General features: G+C 37.8%; 2 protein-coding genes across 4 annotated transcripts in view; both read right to left on the bottom strand.

Moving 5' to 3' along the window:
- Window positions 1–14: 14 nt before the first annotated feature.
- On the bottom strand, window positions 15–16,152 carry LOC108667390 (tyrosine-protein kinase BAZ1B). The gene is made up of 11 exons (XM_018154409.2): window positions 15,969–16,152; window positions 13,769–14,053; window positions 12,901–13,206; window positions 9,546–12,717; window positions 8,757–9,018; window positions 7,228–7,364; window positions 6,803–6,976; window positions 6,057–6,268; window positions 5,671–5,734; window positions 4,971–5,140; window positions 15–4,528 (listed from the first exon to the last, which is right to left on the bottom strand). The coding sequence occupies exons 1-11, from the start codon at window positions 16,079–16,081 to the stop codon at window positions 3,883–3,885; spliced, it is 5,541 nt and encodes a 1,846-aa protein (XP_018009898.1). The 5' UTR covers window positions 16,082–16,152; the 3' UTR covers window positions 15–3,882.
- A 2,140-nt stretch (window positions 16,153–18,292) lies between these two features.
- LOC108667393 (MAM and LDL-receptor class A domain-containing protein 2) overlaps window positions 18,293–19,446 on the bottom strand; it is a 29,777-nt gene continuing 28,623 nt past the window's right edge. For all 3 annotated transcript variants that reach the window (XM_018154411.2, XM_047883228.1, XM_047883227.1), the window contains one exon: window positions 18,293–19,400. In XM_018154411.2, the coding sequence (XP_018009900.1) occupies window positions 19,315–19,400 (86 nt within the window). In that variant the 3' untranslated portion in view covers window positions 18,293–19,314. The remainder of the gene's footprint in view (window positions 19,401–19,446) is intronic.

A 19,446-nucleotide genomic window follows, 5' to 3' on the forward strand; every position in this document is an offset into this window, starting at 1 on the left:
AGAAAGAAACCACATTAACATTTTCCGGTATATTTAATGGATACTTTTCGCTGTACACTACGGCTATCTAAATTGGGTTGTCTAATACACCGTGGAAGAGAAACCGACTGTAAGCAGTACACCATGAATCTCCGACAAGGAAGAAAATTGAATCTGATTGATGAATGAAGCCAAATTTGATGGCACCCGTCGGGAGCTCGTAAAACCGCACGGTGCAACTAGAGAGTATGTAAGATGATGCACATTACTCGCTATTCTACGAAGTGTTAAAGCTATTCTAAGTCAATCTACTTCATTAACCCTACGGTGAGTTAGTCAACTTCAGAATAAATATTTACACAATAAATAATTAAGTCATAATTTAACAGAATTGTTCAATGAACAAATAATTTTCACGTTTCGTGATCAATGGTTGCAAGTAACAGAAATCTGATCAAAGAAGGTTCTCTAGCATCTTGCTCAGCGCTACAAATAAAGCTAATTTGCGACGCATAGATACGAAATACAAACTTCAAATAAACAGTGCATAACTTACACCTTATAAAAACCTGTCGTCTATCTGCACGAGTAGCGAATGAGTTCAAGCAAAGTCCATTAAATCTTTCTTCAACATAACGATGTTTCTGACCTCGGTAATGCATCTTTCAAAAGCAGTGCAGTTGAATGAATGTCAGCACTTTTGGTAATGTAATAGTAATGTAACTAAATTTTTTTGGTAATTTCACTAAAATTTGAAGGGCCGAAAAATTATCGTTAGTATTCAACGAAGATAGGTAGCAGTCAATTTGTGCAAGAGTAGCAGTTAAAAAAAAAAAAACGACTGCATTTTCCTTCAGCTTAGTATCAAGCCAATAGCCTTCAGCTGCATGCACCGGTCTAGACAATTAACATTGCTTTCCTACGTCAAATAGGGCAGTTTTCAGAGCCTGAAATAATAAATTCAAATCCTCACCTCGAATTTAGAAAAAAAAACGAAATACATAAAAAATTAACGGACAAATACATAAGTTTTATAAACCAACTACCACAACCGCGGGACGCTCACGAGATGTGCTACAGGTGGCTTTAATAACACATTGAACTTCTCTCGATTGGAAAGAAATAACTCTTGCCTATATCAAGCCGAAAAATGGCTAAGCAATGGATATGACTTATAAAATTAGAATAGCGCGTGAATTTATGCCAATAATGGCACCTAATTTCAAAGAGCTCTTTAGTGTGTAAGAAGTAGTGAATTTTTCAAGCGGTATTCGAGATACACGACCATTGAATGATTTAAGGTTGTCATGAATGTCAGATCAAATTTAGGAGTTACCAAGAACTCTGAGAAAATGAAGTTGAATTCGTGTGCTGTCGACAAGGATAGTCATATTGCCCTAATATTTCTCCTACTAGGAGGATATCTAGAGAAAATTACATGGAACAAATCAATCCTATTTACTTTTCGACCCTGAAAACGAAAAACAAAATCGTAATTCAAGAATCTCTTATTCAAAAATGCAAACGCAATCAGTACAATTCGAACAAAAACATTGGTATCTCATTTCCAGAAGCGTCCAAAAAAAGTCCTCAACATGGCGATATCCAACTAATCTTCCTTAAATTAGCTAGGATTTTTTCGACATTAACTCGCTCATCGTGAAACTTCCGTTCACAGACGACCGCGTAAGAACAGAAACAAATAATTTTTTAGAACAGAAATAATAATTAAAGCTACATTTGGAAAAATATGCCTTATAATAACATTAATTTCGGCCCAGCGACTTACAAATCACATGTGTTTCATAGTCCAAACGAGTCAATTTATCGTTCGAAATTACTTGTCCTCTTAAATGCCAGAACATGTTAAATTCCAGAAAACGACATCGCTCTAAAACTGTAAACGAACGAGTTATTAGCATCCATCCGCTAATATTCTGTTATGCAGCTAATAAATAATGCAGAGTCAGTTTATTAACTTTTAATGGAGAGATAAAACGCCAAAATTCAACGCAGAGCAGGCTTAGTTAGATATTTATTAATGAGGTGCGCTGACCTCCGACATAACAAAACTTAACTTCCTCGCTAAATGAGAGAAATGAGGAACCATAATATGAGCTAATCTCGCCTGCGTCTATACCGCACAATGCTTCCAGAACATTCATTTATAGTATAACAGGTTCAAGTTCCAAAAGCTTATCTGGAAGGTCCATTCGTACACATAGCCTATCGTACCATCAAAATATACAGTGAAATCTGTTTAAAAATTCGCTGACATGTAAATAGATCGGAAGACGAAACGATTCATAAAAAATGTCAGCAATTTAACAAAATTGATCAAAATAGAGCTGCCACAATCTTATCAACTTAGGGCCATAATTTTCGCACATTAAAACGATGGTTTGACACAGCAATACGCTACAGAAGACGATGAGCTTAGTTTACTCCAAAACTACCTACTAACGGTTTACATCCTATAATCAAATTAAATCTTCGACAAATTTTTAGACAACTTCTTGAATTATGGCTCGTATGGCGAGAACAGGAACCAAATTAGAGCAATTCGATGATCATGAATGTGGATGAAATTACGAAGAGAATTCTTAATAAATTTATGCCTGAACATTCGTTGTAAATAATTGAAAAATACATTATAATGCAGAATTCGTGAAGGCGATGGTCGTCATTCCTATTTCCAAAGGTCGATTTTGGTCATCATTTTGCCACCAGCTTCGCCAGAATCAAATCATCAGTAAAAGAACATTAAAAAATAAATTGGTTGAAAATATTAACATTAATAAATCTACGGTGCCTACCAGAGACACGCGCATTTTTCAGACCTGAGGCCTCTTAACATCTATAATATAGCGCAGAATCTCAACATCGTGATCAGGATGGAAGTCCTCATATATACAACATGAATAAGTTTTAAACACAAACATTTAGTTGCTCATTGGGTCAACACTCGGCATGACCTCACAAGGTAAGGTCTCTTCCGGTCATCACCCTTGAGGGCCAAACATACAGTATAAACATGAAAGCTTAATTTCAGAATCTAATTTTCCTTTATTAAGGATGAAGGAATTTGAGAGTACGAGAGATGAACCTTATAGTGAGTGCCAGCGCCGGAAATTTTAATTGGTCAGAATAAGCAAGGCGAGCTTCCATGTCAACATCTACGCCATTATGTTATTGCATGTCAATCAAAATAAACATAACACGACCAATATGTACGGTATTAGTTTTTAAATAGTTGGATTGAAGGTCCTTCAAAAGTCCGAAATAGTTAACGAGGAACCAATAAACGGCACATAATCATTCTCATGCCGAATTCAAACAGTAACCATTAAGCAGCCATGAATTAAATTTTTAATAATTGTCGTAATTTTAAACAAGAAAAAAGCATAGCACGATCCAAAATTCAACAAACGTTAAAATAATTAATAACTAAGTATTAAAAATACCAAAAATGGATCGAAGGCACAAAAATAACAGCTTCAAAAGTTGCTGCAAGAAAAGTATCATTGTTTCATTTGAGAAGCTTTTATAAGGCGATGGATGAAAAAAGGACGATATTGAAAGCAAAAACTACTTTCTTTCAGCGGGTAATATAGAAGCCACTGATCACATTAACGAAGAATAACATACTACATCACCATCATGAAGACCCGTACGTGGATCCCAGGCGACGACGCTTGAGGTTTTAAATTAATTCTATTCTAACACCGGGGATATACTAAGCCAACATTTGTGTTTGCTCTACATTTCCAAGAGAAGACATCCGATATAATTACACATAACACATGAAGAAGGAGCCGCGCTCAGAAGTTCACCAAAAAGTTCATAAATGCAGGCCAAGCAATCTACGGTCCATGACAGCAATGAAAGATACTCCACAATTGCTCACGCATCGCTCTCTTGCGCTTCATCATCATCATCGTCATCAGGACTATTGTCGCCCATCTCTTCGCCGTCATCATTCATTTCTACATCATTGTTATCACTATCATCATCATCATTTGCCTCATTATCCTCATCATCATCATTTGCCTCATTATCCTCATCATCATCATTCGCCTCACGATCCTCGTCATCATTTGTCTCATTATCCTCATCATCATCATTTGCCTCATCATCTTCCTCATCATCATCATTTGCCTCATCATCTTCCTCATCATCATCATTCTCATCCTCTTCGGCATCTTTATTTTTGTCGCCACCATCACTCTCATCCTCTTCTTCGTCTTTAGTCTCACCCTCTTCCTCATTATTTTCATCATCTTCATTCTCGTCGCTAGCGTCATCAGCTTCCTCATCACTATCATCAGACCGTTCATTATCCTTATCATCATCCTCATGGCTACCATCGTCGTCACTCCTTGCATCCTTGTGTTCCTCCTCGTCTTCTACGTCCTGGTCATCGTCCTCTGGCGTTTGACTTTCGTCGAAGTCATACTCGTCGTATTTCTTTTTCTTTGCAGAATACTTAGCCCTGCTTCGCGCAGCAGTCGCAGCACTGGAAGAGTTTCTTCCAGCATTACTCTCAGCCCTGTAAAAAGAAAAAATATCAACATAATTTTAAATGCGTTAAAATTTTAATTTTAATCAAGCGTAGAGTTTATTTTTAATTAAGTGTAGGAGTTTGAGTTTCTCAGGCGTTGACTTCATTCATGTTTTGACAAATCGGTTACTGTTATAAACTATGATCAAAAACACTTTATGCCAAAATATTTCAACGGACATTGATTAGGTTTACTACTATACAATTGCTATAATTGAAAATTTATTACACATTTCCACTAAATGTTGTCATTTGCCCCGTTTTCATTCCCAAAAACAGCAATTCTTAAAATTTCCAACCAATCTACTGACAACTATCTGCTTGTTTCAGAAATCTGCTTCATCAACATAATATAATTAATACGTAACAAATGACACGTTTTCTAAGAAAGAATATTTCAAGGTAATTATGAGTCGAGGTGATGGATCACTTGTTAAGTTTGGAGGCATTCCGTTTAGCTAGAGCCGCCAGCGCCGTCTTGCTGAGGAACTGCCCCGTGCGACTGCGGGGCTTGCCGATGCTCTGCAGGCGACGTCGCTCTGCCGTCACCGCGCGACGCGCCTCCATCTCTGGCGTGTCAACTTTGACGTTGCGTGAAGCCTGCAAAACAGCCAGAACTCCTTTATATCACAAAAATCACACCTTTGAGCTTTACAAACAATGCTGATGAAGTAATTTAAGCCCTCAAAATTATAATTAACACACGCAAAACTACAGTAGTTGGTATGGTTAAAAATAAGCGAAAGACAGTTTAAAAAAAGTTCGAGGTGTGCGACATCACTGCTACAGACTAAGTGCTATGCTTGCGAGAGGACAGCATCCAGGAGTGGTACGTTTGTATTGGTGATTGCTTCAAATGAACATGCAAATGATGCAATAAATGTGAAATATCAATTAAAGAGTTACATTTACATAAGAAACAACCGTATAGGCGAAATTTATAGAAATTGTCCGGTATACATCACAACAATTATAGTTCACGAGAAAGAATTGTAGAAGCGTGAAAGTAAACAAAAAAAAAAAAAGATTTTATCAACGAGGCCTAAGAAAATCACTAACTATGACATTTCATACCCAGTCTATCAAATTTCAGTAAAAATACTCATGAGTGAACCAAACAAATTTCTTACCGAGCTAGCCTGTTCTCTGGCAGCTTTGGATCTTTTCTCGCACTCTGAGCATTTCCAGTCTTTCCTGTAAAAAGGGAACAATTAGTGGAAAATCTTTTGAAGTTTGCCAAATATGTTAACTAATGAATAACAAAATCATAGATACGTCAGGCTACCAGAGAGAGCGTAGAATTCTGAATGTTAACAATTTACATCCCAATTTATTAAAAAAATTTGTCCACTCGTCATTCAACGTCTTGAATGCATCAAGGAAAAAAAGGTTCCATTGCTGAAAATTAATTAAATTATAGTACTGGATAATAAATTAAGAGATACGCAATGAAATCATAAAGTAAGAAAATACGACATTTTATTTAATATACAACACGCGCAGATGATAGGCAAACCTCGCTCGTGTGAGTGGAGGAGGATCATGACACTCAGAGTGATAAGCAGAGCAGCACACACTGCAGAAAATGAGCCCCAAGCGACCGTAGCAGACACGACACTCAGGGGGATCTCCCACATGCGCGTCTGGCACCAGGGATTTGTTCGCTTTATTTCTATTGCTGCTGCGACTCTCGTCATCCTGATCCACTTCTGCCACTCGTGCGCCTCCCTAACACGGTGCAGTAAAATAACAATACAGTATATTGAATTGTCACATAAATTAGAGGAAAGAAAATGCTTCCAAAGCTACGATAGATTATAGATATCTTTATGTCTATATCGGAATCAATTTTCAAGTATGTAAAATTTTTAAACTGTTTTTTTTTTTAGATCATTCTCTTGCTTTGTTTATGGCCAACGGATTCCAGTTGAATAGTCATCATTGTTAGAAGATAGTCAGTAGTATCAATAATTCAAATATATTCAAATTTTTAAGAACATTTCAAGTTCATAAAAAACTAATGGGACAATCTGAGATGAACATAAGAAATCATTGGGACAGAGAAGACATTATTTTGACTTGGAATGGGCGAATTAAATTCTACAACGTAGAAAGCAATGGCCTTAGAAACTCTATCCACTTGCGCCTTAATAATTTCAAACTTCGATAACAGGTACATAGAAAACAGCAGAAACTCAGATTTCAAGGGCTGAAAATAACAGCGCAACGGGAAAGTCAAGAAGGACCTAAGCAAATAGCGACCTTAGTGCGAGTAGGAGAGCGCGGCTGAAGGAGGCAAGCGTGGCAGTACCACAGGGCCGGGGGGTCGTCCGTAAGTTTGGGGCGCAGGCATGTCCAGTGGTAACTTTTCTCGCACTTCTCGCACAGAATGAGAGGAGACGTCTCTTTGTCCTTACTCCGACACACCGTGCATTTCTGAGTAAAAAGCCACATGCAGATACTATATCATTCTATATTATTATTAAGAATGGGAGAAAATAGAACATGAATATCGACTCATCTAGATGAAAATAACATCAGTGGCTGAGAACCGAATTTACTTGCCTGCTGTGAATATAAAATGTTGCAATGAAAAAGACCTATTCAGATGTCTTAAACAATACATGTGAACGAGTCACTCTCGGCCTGTGAGATCAATAAAATCAAATAAACGGTGACTCAATTACCTTGGTGGCGAGCGATCGCTCCCACTTAATGCAACTGTCAAACATTCCAACCAAGACATGGAGGCGAGAGTACGTCTTGCACGACTCGACGGCTTCACGCCATTTGAGCACCCCGCTGCCCTCCACTTCAATGTACTCTGTGACATATCAACACACAAGAACTAGTAAACAATTTACTACATAAATAGGACACGTAATCAAGAAAAAGTGACAGGGATGAGAAATGAATTGTTTAGATACTTTCATTTAGGAGTGATCACAACGTATGATGGCTTTTCTTAACACGTTGACTACGATTGCTTCATCTTGTACTATTATTTCATTTTTAGTACCGTTTTTGAACAGTTTTGCCAGACGGTCATTTTTTTTCGGACAAATTCCTTGATTTAGTTTTTCTCAATTGCGTTGGCCGGCTAAAATTTATTATAGGGGTACTTCCTAATTAAATTTTAAATACTGTAAAAAGAAAATAAATGGAATTTTTGTAGCAGAAGCTACAAATAAATTGGTATATATTGAGTTATCGGCCTTTTTTTTGCCATTTTTGTTCTCGGATTTGACCGATTTTAGGCAACCTGAAATATGTACCACTACGTTCTGGAGAAATACATTTCGTGGTACGCATATGTACCAATACGTAGTCAACGTGTTAACCAAACAGCTGCCCATTAAGAAGAGCGTGCGTTTGTCCTGATGTAAGTAATGTTTGGTAGAATAAGATGTTGGAAATTTAACCTCAGCATATATGCACACTGTTTAACTTGAAAGAGTCAACGTGTTAAGAAATAAAGCTCCCACATACAAAAACAAACGTATTTGACATACAAATTTATTGTTAAAGCTAGCATATAGTTAGAGATGAGATATGATATGGTTGCGGTACATGGAAATTTATCAATTGAGGTCTGACCGAACATAAATTAGGTAAGATCTTACCACTTATGTGCAAGGATCTTCCAAAAGAAATGAATGAAGAAATGATAAACGCGCAACGTTACATACGGATGGTACGCCATACTAGGAACTGCAAGCATTGTTTGAAACCTAGTTTAAAAGCCCATTATGCCATGGATAAGAAAAGACTGGTCTTATATGCGAGTGTTTTCTGCTGAAGAGGTCAGTGTAGTTTCACTTGCGATCCTGGAAGTTCTCTCTACATCTAGTTGATATAATTCTTGCTAATTTATGCAATTCAGTAGAATTCCCATTATATTAATAAAAACTCTTATAAAAATGTTAAAATAACGTATATGAGCGAAAAATTGTTGAGAATTTAAGCGTTATTATTATTTAAACTTAAAGCCACGATTAATAAATCAACAAAGTGTGTGATGCTATGAAATGGAGTGATGGTTTAGATTCTTATTATAGTTAACAAGTACCATAGTATGGTATATTGTCGCTATTGTAAGTTGAAGTATCCATTTAAATTGTCCTTATGTATAAAAATTCACGTACAACCAATTCTCAAGTCATAACCACCTTAAAGATTCCTATAACGAACTGAAATTATTATTATGAAGACTAACCTGGTTGAGGTTGTTGAGGTTTGGAAGATTCAGTAGCTTGATTTTTATGTCCATCTGTTTTCTTCTCGCCAGCAACAGCAGAACTGTCGGACTGGGTAGAATCGTCATGCACCACAGCAGAAGCAGTAGGAGCAACAGCAGCTGCAGAGGCAGTGGCTGGTAAAGGCTTCCGCGAAGGAGCCATGAAGCCCTTCAGGTTCTTCAAATGCATCGCTCGCTGAGCTTCGATCAAACTTTTACCAAGCACAGCCACGTCACTTGCCTGTGAAGAATGAATGAATAAAGCTACACGGAAAAAGCACAACCCGCGAACCCGTCTATAAAAGCGATATTATTCAAAGTAAATAAAATATTCCGATCAGTAAACACTAATGTTTTCCAGCTGTTACACAGAGCATAGCTATGGAAGGGGAAGTTCTTCCAAAGGGAAAAAGTTCCTAAGAACTTATGGAAGGGGAAGTTCTTCCCAAAACAGAAGGCCGTTGCAATTCAGGCATGGAGTGTGAAAAAATATAACTCAGTACTCACTGCAGTGAGTGACAGATAGCGCATTTTCTCGTCGACGAAAACTTGAGGTCACGGACAGACGGACGGAAAGACAGACAGACAGACGGACGGAAAGACAGACGGACGGAAAGACAGACAGACAGATGGACAGACGGACATGGCGAGCACAATAGTGCATTTTTTCCATAAATGAGAAAATGCGCTAAAACGGGGAAATTGAAACAGTTTAACACAACATTATCTGAGGAAGGAAAAAGCAGTACTACGTTAATGACTACTTACATTTTGAACAACTTTCTGCCATTTGTCGATGTCTTCAACAGCACCTAGCCATCCCTCCTTCAGCTCGAGCTCTATCTGTATGATGTCTTCCCGTAATGACAGCAACATTCGTGCGCAACAATCTTCTTCTTCTTCCACTGCTTCATCTTTAATTTTTGGCTGTTCATCTTCAGTGGCTTTGGCAACATTTTCATCCTCAATCTCAGTTTTAATTTCTTCAGTGACGCTTTGATTTGATATGCTATGTTCAAGATTCTCAGTAGCTTCTGTTTCTGTTTTGATGGCATCGTTATTGCTAGAACCTTCTTGTGCAGATAACGCAGCCAAATTCCACGAAATACGCTCACGAGCATTGATGATATTCTGCTTCAGATAATGCTCACGAACGCCATTCTCAGCAAGAGCATTGATGAGCTCGTCAATTTCTTGTTCGGTCTTATAGACAAACCAGGCGTTCTCGCCGGTCGGAGGTAACGTCTGGTTGTCAATATCCATGTCCAGCAACGATACGGCTTTAGGTCTACCTTTTGCAACTGGTATGTACAGGTCTTCTTCGGCTTCAACTTCGGTAGTTACCTCCAGTTCTGGGTTATCCTCAGATACAGGTTTAACTTCTGTGTTAGCTGGGTTGATGGAATTTATTTCTCGAGATTCATCATGTGTTTGAGTATCATCGCCTGATGTGGTCTCAGACCTCTCAACTGTGCTATCGTCTACAGGAGGGTCAACTGTGTAGGACACATAAGATCCCATGTAACATTTCTCGACATACACACCAGGTGTTGAGTTGCCGAATAGCCAATATCTGTTGTGATCACGATCGTAACCTAGAGGAGTGATGCGTAATGTGCGTCGTCGCTTCTGCAGCAATTCTTCACACTCGCGAAATCGTGCCTCTCGCATTAATTTTGTCTTCTCTTGATCTCTCAGCTCTTGTTCTCGTTTTTCTTCTTCCATTTTATCAATTGCTGACTTCCGTTTCAGGCGACAATTGATGAGAAGGTCTTTACGAGGAGACATTTCTGAACCCTGTTCTTTCCTCTCATAAAAATCGGCAATGGTCATACCAAGTCGGGGAGAATAACCTTTAGGTCTACCAGGGGGTTTCTTTGGCTTCTTTTTAGCTTTCCTTTCTTCTCGCTTCTTTTGCTTGAGCTCAATATCTTCCTTTAACCTTTCTTTCTTTAAATGAGCGCGTTCTTTATAGATTTTGGTTGCCATGTCCTCGAGTCGGTCAACATGAGCAGCGAGTGCATCGGACGCCATACAGCGATGCGTGAGAGCAGTTAGGAAGGCTACTAGTTCACTGCTAGTTAGCTCCCACAGCTCCACAGAACTCAACTTCTCAAGCAAATCTTCACTGAGCTCATCCTCTTCTTCACCCACGATCAGTAGCTCTCCATCCTCAGTCACTTCTTCAATAACAACATCATGTTTTTGGTGCTTTAGACACAGACGCGCGAGTTCAGGAGCAGTCTGATAACTAATAGGCATTTCTCGAAGAGGAATCCCAAGCTCCTTGTAGTGAGTATTAGCGGCATCATAGACAACAGTGGGTAGCATTGTGCAGAGCAGAGAGGAAATGTAAGGGTAGCCTTTCTTCCCTTGCACTACAGCCTCTAGAATCTTGTTGGTTGTAAATAAGGGCTTTTTGGAACATGAGGGCAAGTTGAATACGTCACTGAATGATTCCATGAACTCTGAGAGCATAGCAATGTTGCTGAATGAGTTTGGAGGCAAATTGTCATAAGATTTGACGGGACACGGAGTCGGCAACGGCACCAAGTTATCCAAAGTTTGATCTTCAGATTTTCGATTTAGTGCTTGTTTTTCGCGCCGTCTCTTGGTGGCAATTTCCTTAGCTTTTTCCTTCATATAAGCTTCTTTTTCATCTTGTGACATGCCTTGCATCATCTTACGTTCCTGCAATCGGTCGTAACGCACCATTAAAGCTTCTTTCATGGGTTCATCTGTTATAAGATTGATTTGAGTTAACGTAAGCTTTGTCACAGCATGGTCCATGGTGTAAACTACTTTTCTAGCAAAACCTTTATTCGTTTTTCGGTTACGGAATTCAAAGAGAAGACGTCGTACCAGAGGAATTTTCATCACAGTCTCTGAAGTGTGAACTTTCTTAACGGGGGACTTCGTTGCGGTTGGCGAGGCGACTGGCGAAGGAGACTTGACAGGCGACTGTTCACGCTGATGGGAAGAACTGGCGGCAGGGTATTTGGTCCCATGTGGAGAGCTCGTAACGCCGAGATTCTGGAAAACTTCTGCCATTTGTTTCTGTAGAATTCTTTTGCGAGCTCTTTCCTCATCAGTCATGGGCGGACGACCTCTCTTCTTGCGTGGCTGACCATCAGGGCCAACAACAATGTTGCGCCCAGGTATAATTGAGTGAGTTTTAGGCGTATTCAAAAGCGATTGCGTGCTACTATTGATGGAAGAAAATGACGGATTTAGGCTCGAACTTTGAGACAATAGACTGTTTGATAACAACGATTGATAAAGAGGGGAAAAAGCATTAAGATGAGGACTAAAGATTCCTTGAGATAAATGAGGGGAGTTAAAAATATGAGGTAAGCTGGCAGCTTGCGATGCTAAATGACTGAGAAGAGGGTGAGCAAAAGGAGCCTGAGGTGCAGGCAAGATAGGGTGGCTTGAATGAGACCCAAACTGGCGAAGACCTAATAATAAATATTCGGGAGATTCTTCAGGCTTTTGTGCAGCTGCAACTTCTCCGACAAATTCAATATCATCTTCTGATGCATTCGACTTTTCTTCAAAGACTCCATTTGATAGGTTTGTGACATTAGTTGATGAGCATGAATCAGCCTTCTTCTCTAATGAACTAGGAGCTTCTTGAGTAATGTGATTGGCTTCATGGACGAAAGTTGTCACACTGCCACCATTGCTGGGATTTTCACACTCTTGAGAAACTTTGGCAATCTTAGGGGGCTTGTGATTGGCATCAGCAACTGGAGCTTTCCTCTTGATACTTGAGGAACCAGAGCTTGAAAAAAGAGGAGAGAATTTTTTCGGGATGTCATACTTAGTAACAAGATCCTCACTCACAACCCAAGGACTGTGTGAACTGCTCTTGGGACGAAAGGAGTTAGCCCGGATGAATAGACGCAAGCTGTCTTTCGAGGGTGGTTTTCCTTTGCGGCTGAGATATGAAAAAGCAAGAAAACAAATTAGTGATACATGTACTTGCAAATACTTTTCTTTTATAGGACATACATTATAAAGGGAATTAAATAAAATTAACCAGTGAAATGCTCAAAAGATTTGGAAAAACTCTCACTTACAAAATTTAACAGAAAAAATAATAATAAACATTGCAACTCACTGTAAGTGAGCCACATCAATTTCTGGAATAATTCTTCGTTCCAGGCCTTCCTGGATAATTTCTACATCATAAACGCGATCACTCTGAAGTTTGTTCTTCTGTTTTGGGGACTTGTCTGGAGATGCTCTTCCATGTCTCTCAGAACCATTGCTCTCTAGACCATTGATGAGTGCTGCATGTGGAGCCTCAGCCACACAGCCGTTGACTTCTCCTGACTCTCCTTCATAATGATGACTTGAACAGGCTGGAGTATCAATCAAGATTTCTTTTTGAGCCACTTTGGAGGATAAAACCCGGACTTTTATTCTGAAATAAAGTACAGTATAGTTAGACAGTGCAACATTTTAATACAAAAACTCACTTAAAGCATATTAATAGGCTAAGGTTAAAACACACTCGACTTGAACATTAAGTAGCAATCCCTTAGGAGAAGAAGAAATAAGATGTACAAACTGGAAGACTTGGTGACTCAAATTATTAGGGTTGTGATGTAATGAATAAAAACAGACTTGAGCATCATCAATATGGGGATATTTGTATTCCATGCATTAAAGACCCAAACACAATAGACTTGAGTTCATAACTAACTTACAATAAGGTAAGTTGGACCTACCAGCTAGTAACTAAAAATTAACAAATATTGGTGAACTTGTTCATACGATATTCCTCGTCTGTATGGTTCTTACCAGTACAGCTTAAAAATTACTTTTATTCAAATGAATAGTATTCTTTATATTTTTATTGCATCTCAAGCAATTTAGATAGGTAATTTTCCTAGGCTTGGTTTGTTCAAAAAGCCTATTAAGTTAAATGTATGTTAGATTTTGCTAATTGAATGAAATAAAATTTAAATTTCTGTCAAACTTACGGTTTGGCTTTTGGTTCATCTGGCTTGTATTCGATTTCTTCCCCAGGGTGGAACATGCTGTAGCAGCAATTGGAGGCTGACTCCACTAGCTGCTCCAAAGAACATGTTGAGTGATGAACAAGACTCAGAACTGGTCCTCTGAAAGGTTCGGGCACCTGCGTCTGTAGCAGCACTCGCACCTTGGCCTCACTAGTCCAGGCATCCTGGTGGCTCATGTTGCTGTGTCCAGTGCACTGGCATGTCCATATATTCTGACTATACAGTGCCAATCGATCTTCATAGTCACTGGAAATAAATAATAGAATTTAGTGCTAGTATCTTTCTAATTATTCAGTTTTTTTTGCTACCAAAATTCTTTGTAGTATTCAATCTTACTTATCACAGTATGCTGTCAGGAGGCCAACTGAAGCATTTCTCCAAGGTAGCAAGCTTAGTTAGCTTACCATAAGAATTGTTTATGAATATGTTGGCAGACACTTTAGCCTTTTTCTCCGTAAATGAGAAAATGGACTAAAAAGCATTTGTGCAATTCCTATAAAATGAACCAACAAGAATGGGTAATAGGTACTTATTTGAATATTGGTAAATTAAGCAAACAGAAGTAGCACCATTGAGAAAACCAATTTCAGAGATATTTTTAAAACTAAATGGAGACATAAACCCAAAAAATAGGGGTTTAAAGTGGGTTGTATATATAAATACAATTATAATGGTGACATTACATCACCTCATCAGAGGAAGCCTGACATAGATCAAAGTCTCCATTAAGACCCCCTCTCGCAGATGGGAATCATATGCTCATTTAGCTTAGATGCAAATGCATACTTTATGAACAACAGGACCTGGAATTGTCCGATGGCATGGGGAAGTCCCTCCAAATATTTCTTTAATATAGAAGTTTATAGTATAGGTCTCCAGAAGATTTAATTGGATTCTCTGGCAAATTACTTGGATTCTCTGGCAACAAACTAAAACAATCTAGTAATGTGTTAAACAATGTTCTTTCCAATTAAATGCAAACCTGCAAAATATATAATTTAGCAGCAACTAAAAATGTCTTTGATCACATTGGGCTCTCTCAGCAACTCTGAGACAATTGAAGGGCTGAATAATTTGAAGCTCCAAGCATCATTGGATCCAACTAGACATTTTTTTTAAACCAGTTCATTTCTAAAGGTCAGCTTCAATATTTTGATTATCTTATCCATGTTAGCTAATGCTAGTATCCATGATACTAACTGGTCTGCTTATAGGACTCTGACTCAATAGGGAAGGTGACTGAAGGTCTCATTTACCACTATGGCCGAGAGCAAAAGATGATTAAAGGAATTAATTAACAGAATTACAATATAATTAATTTGAAATTAAATTGCAGGTCCATATGAGTTTATAAATAATAGAAACATGGATTAGGTGTTAATGTAAATATTAGAAAAAATGTAATTCATGAGATTTATTTACTGAGGAAATCATTGGTTTTGCCAGAACAGAGAAATTGAGCAAAAAATAAAAAAAAAATCAAGAGAGAAAATATTCATCATTATTTGCACTTCACAGTACCTACCTAGTATTACAGATGCAAAAATTTTGCAGTAAAATTAGTCATCACACAACCAACAGCAAAAATTATCTTCAGACATCAAATGATTATCAAACAAACGAAAAAATAAACATAAAAAAGTTAATTGAGAAGTTTCAGCAGTTCCTGCAGGCTGCCTCAGCTGCCTGACGTACCTAGCACCAACATTGTAAGGAGCCGGGTAAGAGAGTAAAGAGACATCACATGGCTAGTCTAGGCTAGAGCTTCGATGCATAGGCTTTAAATGTTTACAACACGAACATTCCATCAGATAACATCACAATATAAATCTTTGAAGCAGAGAAACGCTCGGCGACGAAACGCGGCTGACGCCGAAGCCACGGACCTCGATAGATTACTGTTTAGTCATCTCCATTTTGTGCGATCGTTCACAACACAATCTTGTGGAATATTAAAGCATAACTTAAAACGTCATAATTAAACCGCAATAAATCTGCTGAAAGTCGAAATTAAATGCTATATTTTTTAGCCACGTTTGAAGAGACCGAATGATGAAATGCGGTGCGTGCATAGTATCATAAATTAGAAATAACAGGGAATAGAAATTTCAGATCGCTCAGCAGGTCATGTACATTAACGAAAAATTGGCGGTGAACTTACCTACGATTCAAGAATTGCTCTCCGGTGTGGGGTATGGTAAAAATTGTAGCTGGATTATCAACATTTTTTGGATTTTCGATTAATTTAAATGGCTGCCCTTGTAGCAGAGGCATTGCTTCAATTATTTGAAGTCAAGAAGTTTTCACACGCGTCCGACATCCACACATGACAAGGTTCTTCACCCCACTGCAGCCGCTGCTGAGCTCTGTAGTGTATATTTCCCCCTAAACGACAACGAAAGAACATAGTTTGGGGATTTTTTAGTTTGATGAAAGAAAGTTGAGTGAAAGATGCTATACATCGCCATACAAAAATGATTATAACGCCTTTTACCTCTTCTCCAGGAATTTACCGGAAGGTATAAATGTATATTTTTTCCCGTTGGATTAAAGTTGGCTCGAAGAAGAAAGACATTAATGTTTGGAATGCAATAATGTTCTAACTTGAATCTTTTAAATCTGTCATGTAACAGGCATGAAATTTCTCCTTTATGTTATGCTAAAGAATCTAGATATTTACTAAATTTGAATGAGTCTTGGCAAATATTGTAGCCGATTATTATAACGGAGCGAAATCAAATAGTCTGTAAAGCGAGAACTTCGTTTCATTTTAATCAAGCATTTTTAAGGTGCACAACATTAAGTTATTGTCAGTTCTTAAATAAGTCCAACAACTTACAATGGAACTAACATTAGTAATGATGGAAGCGAGAAAGGGAGATAGATGCTTTGTAATTTCATACCAAAATACAAAGACTGCTTCACATGATCTCAACTATAACATGAGTAGTCAAGCTTGATATGAATAAAATACGGACTTGAGTCGTTTTTGTGGTTATTTGACAGTGGACCCGATGTCAGTGAAATTGTATACATTTGCGGAATAAATTTAGTCTATTATAGCTACAACTTTGTTTAGTATAGCCTCAATGAATATTCTTGTTAGGTTACTGACGAAAAACTTCTCAGGCATACTATAACAGAACAAGGTATGACTCGGATGCAATTAATCTTAGTGCACCGTGCACGGATAAGTACATATATCTTTGCGTTTCAGTCCAGAGGTGGGCAGTAGCGCGCTACATTTTCAGTAGCGGTAGCGACGCTACATTTAAGAAATTGTAGCGGTAGCGGCCGCTACATTTCAAAGTAGCGCTGCGCTGCCCAGCTCTGCGTATCACCATATATTTGTTACTCATAAATCCAAACATTTGACTGCACGAAGATTCTCTACATGCTGATGCAATGTATAAGTCCTTCAATATTGAATGAACTTGCTTGAATTTTGGAGTATAAGTTGATATCAATACGCGTCGATAGGATTTACTCCAGATTTTTACATAACTTAATTTTCGATTAAAACAAATAAACGCAATTTTTAAGCGTCCTAACCAGTCATAAGTCCTTCAACATTGAACAGATCTGCTGAAAATTCGGTATTTAAGTAGTTATTATCAATGCCCCCGCGATCGGTCACAAAGAATAGGTCGAGTTTGCATGTCGCCGAGACCTACCAAAGCATTGAGTTAGGAAACTCCTATGTGTATATCAGTTATTTTGTCAATACTGAACGATTTATTTCTAGATAGAAATTGTGCTTTTGATAATTACTATTGTGTTTTTAGTAATATTTTTTGTGTTTTCTAATTTAGTTTGATGTGCGCTGTAACTTTGATATGACCAGCAGATGTTTGCCATGAAACGTTTTTCCTTATCTCAAGTCCGTAGGATGTTTCCTGCCTTGGAGCCAAGCTTAAAATTTATTTAATTTGTAATGCATTTATAGTGCTGAAGTCTACTCGCGGAGCAAATTTCCAAAAGCCTACATTTCAATTACCCCAGACATCAGACATGAGATCGTGCGCTAAACTCTCATAAATATTATTGTTGCAAAGATTACAGCTACTGAACAGATGATCGAATACCGAATTTTTTTAAGAATCTCGAACATTAATTTAATACTTTTTTGCTTGAATAATATTTAATTCGTTTATATGATGCAGTACGTCTGACATAGCTTTAGAGTCTTATCTGAAAACACAGGCATTATGATGTTGGAAGCATCGTAGAGATAACATGAATGAGCAATGCACGACATAGTACGATAAGACGCAATATGCCACTGAATGCTTGACTAGTGCACACAATAATTTTTTTTAAACTATGGAGCAATAATTTGCTCCATAGTTAATGAAACCTCAGGATGAACATAAACAGAACAATGAGAACATCCTAAGCTAACGTAACTCCGCACCTTTGTACCAGTGAGGTCGTGTTAAAGGCAATTCAAAACCTAAATGAGTATGGGATCAATAAAGAGAGTCAAAATAGAACCATTTTTGCTTTACAATTGATCGAAATAGGTAATAAGTTCAATGAAAATTATTTAGATTGTGAGCAACATACTATAAGCATTGTACGGGTGAGTGGAATCGCAACCGGAAACAAATTTTTTCGTATTCTAGCATTTGTCCGTAAGTAATTTAATCTTAATTCTAAAAAAAACTTGTGGGTAAAAGCTAGTGGAATAAATTAAACATTCAGAATGAATTCTTTTCACAGTATTATATACAAAACTTCATGATATTCCAACAGAATTCTGTAATAAAACTACCAAATTTGTTTTCAATGTCAGAAAAGTCTTGGCGAATGACACGCAATAGCACGTCATTCCATTTAAAAACTATTGCACGACGATCAGCGCTGAACAGATTAAAATTGAATCTTTGAACAACAGCGTCGATCTTGTTACACAAAAATTCGACTAAAATTTATAACAATAAGCGATTCACCATCAATTTCCTAATAAGGATACAAATGCCCTCGTTGAAATGATAAATCAATGCTAGAAATTCATGGCAATTTTCACATATCACTCACTAACTTTTAAAGCTTATAAGTGTATTTAGTCCAGAAGCAAGACGGAGATGATGGATTTGAAATAAAGATTGCAGAAAGCAGCGATAGAGGTTACAAATATCTACTGATGCCTTTTGAATTTCTCTAAATCGGATTCAGCGTTGCGATGCATTACTCTCACCATTCAAGACTCAATTCACATATATGAGCTACTCACCGACCAATTCATATGTGTTACATGCCATTAATAATTCTACCACATTACGATCATATTTTATAGTAATTTTTCTCTGCGTTTTTATTCTCAAATGATGGCATATTACGGTTCGAGGTAAGCTGAAGGAAATAATCTACACACTCAAAATTCGGACCAACGTCGTTCCGAACAAATTGCTACGCTTATGAGCAAGTGCAAAGAAGGTATGTGGGACATTAAGATAATTTTATCGTTGCTTAGGAATGTATTGTTAACCATGCAAGGTGTAGATTTACGTAGGCACATCTGCATTCCTCGTTCCGGGAATATGGTTCTCATCTCCAGGCTTGTACAGAGGGTTGGCTTCTCGTGGGCGAACTGCAAAAGGGATGGTATGATGAAATAAGATTTTATTCAAAATGGT

This window comes from Hyalella azteca, unplaced genomic scaffold (genome assembly GCF_000764305.2).
Source record: "Hyalella azteca isolate HAZT.00-mixed unplaced genomic scaffold, Hazt_2.0.2 contig12318, whole genome shotgun sequence".
Lineage (NCBI taxonomy): Eukaryota > Metazoa > Arthropoda > Malacostraca > Amphipoda > Hyalellidae > Hyalella > Hyalella azteca.